This window comes from Semicossyphus pulcher, unplaced genomic scaffold (assembly GCF_022749685.1).
Source record: "Semicossyphus pulcher isolate SPU_LCO1_2020_fin unplaced genomic scaffold, fSemPul1.0.p SCAF_19, whole genome shotgun sequence".
Taxonomy (NCBI): Eukaryota; Metazoa; Chordata; class Actinopteri; order Labriformes; family Labridae; genus Semicossyphus; species Semicossyphus pulcher.
The window spans coordinates 740001-750000 of record NW_027211692.1 but is presented as its reverse complement, the minus strand read 5'-3'; the positions used below and the strand labels follow the sequence as shown (position 1 = coordinate 750000).

The 10000-nt window shown below is 44.8% G+C and overlaps 2 protein-coding genes across 3 annotated transcripts in view; both read left to right on the top strand.

Moving 5' to 3' along the window:
- Window positions 1-5570, top strand: part of LOC138596765 (protein Atg16l2-like) — a 28663-nt gene extending 23093 nt beyond the window's left edge. For both annotated transcript variants that reach the window (XM_069668115.1, XM_069668114.1), the window contains exons 17-18: window positions 1268-1369; window positions 2386-5570. In XM_069668115.1, the coding sequence (XP_069524216.1) occupies window positions 1268-1369; window positions 2386-2479 (196 nt within the window). In that variant the 3' untranslated portion in view covers window positions 2480-5570. The remainder of the gene's footprint in view (window positions 1-1267; window positions 1370-2385) is intronic.
- A 2612-nt stretch (window positions 5571-8182) lies between these two features.
- arrb1 (arrestin, beta 1) overlaps window positions 8183-10000 on the top strand; it is a 19801-nt gene continuing 17983 nt past the window's right edge. Inside the window, exon 1 of the mRNA XM_069668007.1 lies at window positions 8183-8373. Within this exon, the coding sequence (XP_069524108.1) occupies window positions 8354-8373 (20 nt within the window). The 5' untranslated portion in view covers window positions 8183-8353. The remainder of the gene's footprint in view (window positions 8374-10000) is intronic.

The following is a 10000-nucleotide window of genomic DNA, read 5'->3' as shown; positions in this document are numbered from 1 at the left end:
CTAGTTCCCTGCTGCCTCAATCAGTTTGTTTGTGTTACTGAGTGTTTCACATATATTGTGTTGGATCTGAACTAATCATTGTAAACAGCGAAGTCGCACGAGAACACACAAATGAAGCAGTTGTGGACGGTTGCCGGGTTCTGCAATGGCCGTTTGTGGTTTCTGGCCTACCTAGCACCGACGCACTTCAGGGCTGCAATCTACTGGAGCGTTCCTAAAACCTTTTGTGCCTGTGAGTCATTAGACCCAAATATATTTCACAATATGTCCCAGGTTTAAAAATACCAGATGGGAAATTCCTTAAACAGGTTTTTACCTTCAACAGTTTTTAATCCTGGAGGTGTTTATCTACGTAACCTGAGTTCTCTGAGTAACCTGGTTTCCTGTGTTCATCTAAACATTCTCTTAAAGTGGCTGAAATGATGGAGCAGGAGGGATAGCATGATGAGAGCACAGTGATGAACTGAGAGACGGAGAGCAAGTGATGCTGCGTGCTTAATTTTCTGCAGTTTCCATGACAACAGCAGGATGCTTTGGGCTCTGACTGAAACACTAAATATATAAATGTGTTTCTACCCAAACACACAGACAGAGTGAGTCAGGGTTCCCTGCTGGGTTCTCCCTGAGGTTCCACACTGAACCAATCAGGCACAGCTGCTAAATCATCATAACTGCTCTCAGTTGGAGCCATGAAACTTTAATGTGTTCAAATTCACAGGATACAGGCCTGCTTCATGTCTCACATCAGGACTGTTACTGGAAGCTTGGCAATACCTGATTTTATGGGTCCATTTGTTCCTTAACGCCGCGCACATTTCCTGGAAAGACCTGAATGAGAAACAGAGCGATGTTCTGAGAAATATTCTAAACATTATTTTTATCAAAATTAATTTCCTACATTTGTTCATTTCAGAGTTTGTGTGCATGTTACAACGACACAGTCGATGGTCTTGACTTGGACACAAAGACGTAGTTTTGACTTGCAAATCTTAAAGTCTCGACAAAACTGAACCCAGCTGGTAACTTTGCTTAATGTCAGTTAGCTCAGCAGGCTAATTCAAAATGTCATGTAGCATCTCCAATAAAGGAGATATTTCGAATAAAGGTACATTCAAGATAGTGAAACCTGCGCCCAGCCCCATACTAGAGTACCATGAAGTGACCCACTGGTTTCAGGCCAGGTTCTGTGGTCCTTCACACGGTCCCGGTTCCATGTATCACCCTGTTTAGTTAAACATAAGTCTAACCTGACGTTCTCTCTCTTTAGTCCGGACGGTTGCTTTCTCGCAGCTGGCTCGGCAGACGGTGCCGTTTACATCTGGAACGTCTCCTCCGGCCACCTGGAGACACGGCTACCTGACAAACACAGGTAACCCATGAATCGATCAGTCACCACCAAACAAGTTTAGGAAGATTTTTTACATTTAATTTTCAATCATGAGGTTTTCATAGAAAAAGCAGAGGCCCCAGGACGCTTCCCTGAGGGATGTAATTATTGAAAATAAGAAAACATAATTTTTTTTATGTTTCCTTTTGATTTGTGTTGATGTTGGCGCCCCCTGTGGACAAAGCCGTTCTCTCTTAGCTGATTTTGTCCTGTACAAGTTTTAACGATAAATCTCCTCTTGCTTTCTGTAACAGTCGTATGTATCACTCATTTTACATTTTTGCACTGGAAAATGTAAACAAAGGCAGCCCCCCCCAAAGCAGTTTCAGGCATACATTTATAAAGAAATAATCAATGTTGTTGCTGATGGTCTGGTGTGCTTTGGTAGGTCATACAGAGTCATCAGGATTCATTTCAGTCTGTATCATAACCAGTGAAATCTTCCGCTACATGACTGGTTTCCTTTTTTCAGCACAAACTCAGCTGAAAGTCCGACATGTGATTCTTTTAGATTTGATGTATAAAGCTGTCCGGAACTCAGACAGGTGGCTATAAAACATCTGTGCACATCTTCAGGGCAGATCCCTCAAAACACGATAATAAAGCAGCTCAATGTTGAAAAAAACATTGTTTCACAGTTTATACAAACAAATGTAGCAAAAAAAACCCAAGACATTTTAAATGATTGTTTCGTAGTCTACAGTCCACCTCAGAGAACTTGTCTGACAGCCCTCATTTCCAGTTTCTTTGCTTGTTTTTTGTCACACGATACATGGATGAAGGTGTATACTGGAAAAAAAATAAAACATGGTCAGTGTAATCAATGATGAATATATGGACTCTAAGTGTTTATGTAAATCACTATAGTGTTTAGTTAAACAATAATGGCCCCAGGACGCTTCCCTGAGGGATTCCACAGTTTCTCAGAGAATAAAAGGATATGTGTACAGTAAATGTTGTACTGTTTCTTTAATAACCCCTGTCCTCTCTCTCATTAGCTCATCCATCAGTGCCGTGTCCTGGTCTCTGTCCGGTGAATATGTCGTCAGTGTGGATAAAAGTAGGCTGGCTGTCCTCTGGAGCGACATCTGAAACAACCAAAATACAACGAGGTCACATTGTCACGGCTGCACCTCACACTCACGCCTCACCTTCAGAATCAAACTCATCTCAGAGCTGTCAAAAGGAATATTTGTGTTTTATGTTGTTTTGTTTTTTAGCTGTTTTGTTTGGACAACAGGGATGTACAACTTTCTGCGTTTTCACAGAACTGGGAAACATGAATGCTTCTACCAGCACCAAGGGTTCTTCACTGTACATGCTGCGTAACTTGAACAAAGGGAAACCTGAGACCAAAAATCTTTCCACACAGACTTACCTTACATTCACTCCAGTATAAAGAACAACTTTGATATGTTACAGCATGCAACCGTCATCCGGTTCATTCTACAACACGCTAAGAAGAACATTGAAAAAGAGGTAAAAAATAATACTGGAACTGATAGAGGTTCCAGCTGTGCTCTCCTTGTGTGTGAGTGTACTCATGAACATGGTGACACCATATTACATAAACTTATGGGATGGATAAAGAAAAAGTCATGAGACAGTACGGTAATTAAACACACAAACACCATTAAGTAGTATTATGCATAAATAGGTTCAGCTGTAATGTGACGTAAGGTGACGCAGTTATGCAGGTTATGAAAAAAATAATAATGTAAAATAATTTCCAGACTAAAATAACTTTTTATTCTGAGTACAAAAATACAGCAAGCTTCCTCAGATGCGGAGCAAAGGGCACATGTTTGGTTCATGATATATTTGCATGAGGCTCCTGTGGGTTTAAAAAGGGTCCAGAGTCATTACAACCAACCACAGACTGTTGTCAGTTGCATACCTCCTTTTATCAGACCTCAAAACTGCAAACGTTTTAGATTTGAGGAGTCGATCTGCAGATGATGTCTGAACAGCAGTGTTACAGTCTGATTGAGGATCAAGTCTGGTGTCTGCAGAGCTGTCCACCCTCTGAACACACACCGAACGCTCTTTAATGTTCCAAAATCAGGAGTGAAGAAGAACGAAAGCTGTCTGAGAGCCGATGCTTCCAAATCAAATCAGTTTGTGGTTCTTCCTCTGAGCTGAAGTGTGACTCCTCTGCAGCTCTGCAGCTCTCAGAGGTGAATTTACATTTAAGAGGCGTCCGCATTAAGCCTCTGTTTGGCCTCTCGTCTTTGAAGAGTGAAGTCAGCAGCTTCAAAGAGAAGAGTCGACGGCCGGAGGCTCTGAAGTCTCAACACATCGACATGAAACCGGCTGACTAACATCCCTTTCTATGAGCTGCCGTAACATCTGATCTGATGCGTGTCGTCGTTCATTTAAAACTCTGATTAATGACCAATGACGCAAACAAACCTCAGAGTCAGGGTCGTCTCTTCGTCACACTTTCAAACGTTGATTTTCCATTTCAATACAGTAAAATGTTGCAAAGGTAGCAGGCTGAGGAGGAAAAACACAGTAAAGAGTGAAGTAAAGGCACGCAGCAGAGCGCGGTACAGAAGCGCAGCAGGGCGCGGTAAAGGCATGCAGCAGAGCGCGGTACAGAGGCGCAGCAGGGCGCGGTAAAGGCACACAGCAGAGCGCGGTACAGACGCGCAGCAGGGCGCGGTACAGAAGCGCGGTAAAGGCACGCAGCAGAGCGCGGTACAGACGCGCAGCAGAGTGCGGTACAGACGCGCAGCAGAGTGCGGTACAGACGCACAGCAGAGCGCGGTACAGACGCACAGCAGAGCGCGGTAAAGACACACAGCAGAGCGCAGTACAGAAGCACAGCAGAGCGCGGTAAAGACACAGCAGAGCGCGGTAAAGACACAGCAGAGCGCGGTACAGAAGCACAGCAGAGCGCGGTAAAGACACAGCAGAGCGCGGTAAAGACACAGCAGAGCGCGGTACAGAAGCACAGCAGAGCGCGGTAAAGACACAGCAGAGCGCGGTACAGACACACAGCAGAGCGCGGTAAAGACACAGCAGAGCGCGGTACAGAAGCACAGCAGAGCGCGGTAAAGACACAGCAGAGCGCGGTACAGAAGCACAGCAGAGCGCGGTAAAGACACAGCAGAGCGCGGTACAGAAGCACAGCAGAGCGCGGTAAAGACACAGCAGAGCGCGGTACAGAAGCGCAGCAGAGCACGGTACAGAAGCACAGCAGAGCGCGGTAAAGACACAGCAGAGCGCGGTACAGAAGCACAGCTGAGCGCGGTAAAGGCACGCAGCAGAGCGTGGTACAGACGCGCAAGTTTGTAAACACACATAGATACTCTTAATAAAACACTAGTAACGATGGTTTCTTCCTTTGTTGCTTGGTTCGGTTGTTTTCTGTCCCCTGGTTCATCTATGTCGTTGATAAACGTGTTTGTTTCCTTTATAAAGAATCTTAACGACACTTTGCTAACAGGATGTTCGGAGGCTCCTCGCAGTCAAAGGGAAACAAGTTTTACACCAACATCAGTTTATTTGTCTCTTCTTCTCTTTGAAACGCTGGTCTGTTATTTATTGATGAGATTATTGTGCTTGTTTTTGCTCACTGGTTTTGACCTTTTGTGACCTTCAGGAGATTTTTAAAGGGACCATTTATTGAAACGAGGGAATGTGTGAAAATGTTATTCAGTTTGTTTCCTGAGCTCAGAGACAACCTCTTGATTGGTCTGATTTTGTTTTGGTCACGCTGCTGTCAGACCAGCCTGTCGGTCCAAACTGAGGGCATCACTTCACTGTAAGACGGTTTTAGCATTACAACTGGAAACAGCTAGCATGGCTCAATCCAAAGTTAGAGGGAAAGAAATAAAAATGTTTCACCTTTAAACAAGCAGCTTCCTGTGGACAGAGACACAGCGAGGGGTCTGATCTCCTCATCTGACCCCTTTAAGAGTTCAAACTGCAGAAATAACAAAGCTTTATTTTCATGTTTGCCTGAGATGAGGCCAAACTGACATTTTACTAATGGAGTCAGAGACCATCACAGTTAGCCCAGGTCGTGTTGTCTGCTAACAGTGATGACATTTAAAGTGTGACTGAAGCAGTTTGTCTCTGAGGGTTTAAAGTTTGAACATGTTTTTAGAACATGTTCTAATGTGTGCTGCTGCTGTGAGTGATGAACAAAACGTTTTTAATAAACTCTTTTTCCTGACCTTCATTCTCTCGTCTCGTCTCTCGGCGTTTTCTTTATGACGTGATGATGTTGTTCGAGCTGTTGAAATCTCATCGTGGAGTTTTAAAAATACGAGGTGACGATGAGGCTGCAGGCGGATTCACACTGAGGTGATTAATGAGGAAGCAGCTGCGTCTTTGATCTGACTGACGCAGAAAGTGATCACAGTGCAGATTGTCTTTAAAGCTGCGCTCTAAATTAATAATTGGTAGAAAACGTTTTAAGATTGTTCCATCCTAAAGCCCTGAAACAGGCTGTCATGGCTGCAACATGATCCAGACACCGCCTTTACATCGCTCTCTTCAAACACACCAGACTCCATCGACAAGCACAGAAATTTTACCTCACAGAACACAGGAGCTGCTGCTCTACTGCTGCCATAATGGATTTGTTTGTGTTTTGTGTGACTTAAATGGTTAGTTCAGATCCAACACAATATTTGTATGGGGCAGGGAAAAGGACAAAATTAAGACTATTGAGAGGCCGAAGGAGGCTCTGTCCTTGCTGAAGCCATCTGCTGATCTGGCCAATGATAAGCCAGCGCTGGTACCGGAGAGGCCGGCGCTGGTAAATGAGAAGCCGCCTATTCATTCAACCAGGGCGGCAAGTCATGCGTCTAACATAGCAACCCACTGGATCGGCTACTGGCTAGACTGGTCAGTCAAAGGATAGAGCCTCCTTCGGCCTCTCAATAGTCTTAATGTTGTCCTTTTCCCTTCGCCATATATTTGTACTAGAGATGTCAACTCTCGTTCACTTCAGTGACCCGGATCTTCAGATCTCGTTCAGCTGAACGATTCGTTCATTACATTCGTTCACCAGGTCGTTCAGTGACATTTCCGGTTTACCCGTAACTCACTCACTCTCACTCGTTCACGAAAAATACGGCTCCCATTGCATTACTGGTCTACTTGGCCCAACTTGCCCATTACAAAACCTTCTGACATTATAATTTCTAAATAAATAAATAAACATAGTTTAGTTTGTGTTCATCTGTCAGTGGTTTACACATCTGTGAATTGACCTGTATACACAGATGCACCTAATCGGGTCGCTCGCTTCGTTCAGTGAACGAGAATGGTCTTCGTTCAGTGAACGAGAGCGAGGGAGAGACAGAGAGAGAGAGAGACGATCGGTCAAGCGATACGTTCAGTCGTTCTCCTAACCAATGATGGTGATTTGATACATTAGATGTGATACAAACAGCCCTCCTCTGAAACGCAATTGGCTCGTGCTAACATCAATCAGTCTGGTTTCCTAAAACAAGAAGTGGGGAGCCGCGAGCGGAGCCAAGTGAACGAAAGGAACGACTTTGATGCATGAAAGTGAACGGATCATTCCGTTCACTGAAAAGATTCGTTCTTTTTGAACGAATCGTTCAGGACCGAAACATCTCTAATTTGTACATATTTGTACACATAATAACAAAAAGTCCTGAAAGGTAAAATCAGTGTTTTTATGAATGGAGTCTGGTGTATGTGCAGAGAGCGATGTAACGTCTGTGTGTGGTTAAAACAATCATCTTCCTCTGTAACTAAAAGGTCTATCTCTGTAGGGATCCTTTCTGTCATGTTGTCACACACTTAGAATAACAATCTGAGCCTGTCAGTGGAAACAACAAGAACTTTTAGTGGACGACCTTTGACCCATCAAGGATTATGTTGCAGCCATTACAGCCTGTTTCACTGCTGCACACATTTTCGCCATCTTGTTTTTTTGAGCCTGAAGTGACAATATGAGATTAGACTGTTGCTATGCATTGTGTCATCTCTATCCAGGTTACATATCACCATGGTAACAACCTGTCACTCACAGGTAGCCCCGCCCTAAACCCTCCCCTCTTCCTGGTCTGTGTGACTCTCAATAGGAGCATCAGTGACTAAATGAACATCATGCTGTGTTGAAGAAGACTTGAAACTAGAGACTGAGACCATAAAGTCATTAGGAACATGTTTACTGAGGGAATACATCAGGAGAGGAGGAGGAGCATGTTCTCATAGACTTCTATAGGATCACACTGCTTTAAAACCAGTGGAGGCCATGTGCATACAGTCTGTGGCTCTCACTGTGTTCAACCGCTTCCTGTTTACATTAAGCTGCAGTACGGTAGCCTCTGTAGGACAAACACATTACTGCACTGTGGGTCATTTTCAGCCCGGTGCTGAACGTTTTGTGTTTTTACAACAGCACTGAAAACTGTCCCATCTGAGCCTCCATACAGGAGCTCTGATCTCTGATGCAGTTTGAGTTCTGGTTCTGGAACATCTGTTCAGTTTAGAGCTTAATTATAGATGAATATTTATCCATTAACATTATCAATTAATAATGATTATATGTTTATGAGCTGAAGCGCGATGGAGGGACGGCAGAGGTCAGAGTCCAGCTGTGATTTTAATGTCAGGCTGAAATAAAGTCTGTCCTCTGGGTGTTTTCTTGTTTTAACACATTTTTCTACTAATGAGTCTGAGGGGGGGTGGGGGGGGAGGTGGGGGATGGGTAGGAGGAAGAGAGAGAGAGAGAGAGAGAGAGATTCAAAGGGGAGGAGGGGCAGCGTGTCAGAAGCGGAGCTCAGATGGAGGTTTTTCCTCCCGCTGTGGAGAATCTGACGGCATGACGACGACTTCCTGAGAGAGAGAGAGAGAGAGAGAGAGAGAGAGAGAGAGAGAGACATCCTTGCCTCAGTTTCCACGGTGACGGCATCCCTCCATCCTCCTCCTCCATCATCTCGGTGTCCGGCTGCCGTCGGCTCGTCTGTCGTCAGGATGGGAGATAAAGGAACAAGGTAAGACTGAACGTGTGTTCTGCTTTCTTCACATCGTTTTGCTGCTGTCGATCCTCACAGAACCTTTAAACACACACACAGGGGAGTGTGTGCGTGCGCGTGTTCATGTGTGTGCACGTTCTGATAGGAGAACCACACACTGTGTTGTTGTAACATTACATAACGTTCTGTCAGAACCGCTGTGACGTCTGTGTGAGCAGAACACTGGTGCTTATTCTTCAATCATTTATGCCTTTATTTTGATAGTGCAGACAGGAAGCATGGAGACAGTAATGCAGTAATCAGGTTATTACATCACTGATTACCTGATTAGATGTAATGAGCTGCTTTAGTTTGGTTACTCAGCTTTCAGGACACCGGGTCCGGGTCCCGACTAAACCTCTTTACGAGTCTGAATCAGAACAAGCTGCTGAAATTGTTTGATATAAATGAATGAATGAATGTTTTTGTCCTCATGTTTCTGTGACTCTGAGATCTTCACGTTTCACACTTGATGGCGGCAAGAAGCTTTGAAACTGAGAATCGAACATGTGACAGTTTCAGTGTCAGCTCAGTGAGGTGTAGAAGAACACCTGAAGTCAAAGTGGATCCAACATGGCCGCCCGATGGACTAATGTTGGCTGTAAGTCATCTGGTGTGTAACTTTAAGGTTGAAGTTTTCTGCACACCTGCAGGTCAGAGGTCGGGGTACCTGGTTGGATGTTCAAAGCGAGGTTTAGTCCCTTTGTCCCACGATTGCTTTGAGGTTAGATTCTCCTGATGTTGCAGCAGAAACAGTCCAACCAAACTCCATTCAAAAAACACTCATTTTAAAGTAGTTTTCTTGTCGTCTCACAGACAGACCTGACAAAACATGACCTCAGCCTCTCTACAACCCTGCCTCCTGATGTAGTTCTCTCAGCATCCTCTCAGCCTGTTTATTGTCATTAAATCTCAGTAACATGTTTGTTGTGGCTTCATAGCGCTGTAGTGAGACAGATCTCAGCCCACCTGTGACTTGCTAGATACAGTGAAACTGCCACTCAGCGGAGACAGATGGACAGGCGCTCCACAGCTGAAACAGAACGTGTAGTTGGTGTCCATCAGAGAAATCCTGGTACTGATCCGAGCTCACAGCTCAGCACACTGGGCACTGGTCAGCCTCAAGGAGCTGGAAGCAGCAGGAGAGTTCATCAGACACAGCTCAGGAGGAGGAGGGAGGTTAACCAGCTGTGTGACCTTGACTGGTAGATTGTTCCAGAGGAGGGGGGCCTGATGATTGAAGGCTCTACCTCCAACACTACTCTTAGAGACTTTAGGTACCACAAGCAGGCCTGCATCCTGGGAGCGCCATCTTCTAGAGGGGTAATATGGCACTACGAGTGTCGATCTCACATTTTAGATATCACAACAGCATCTCCTACATGTGAACCAACCGTTTCACATATGGAGCCTAAAATAGCATATTCATTTTTGATATGTACGAATCACTCAGAGACTCTATAAAAGATGGCCGACTTGTCTCCTCCTCCTTGTTGTACTTAAATGAAGCTAAACTCCCCCGGAACGGGCGCTGCCATCATCTGTATCCAGAGCGTGTGCAGCAGAGATCGGCTGGTGGAGCCGCAGTATTGACGTTCCGCCCCTT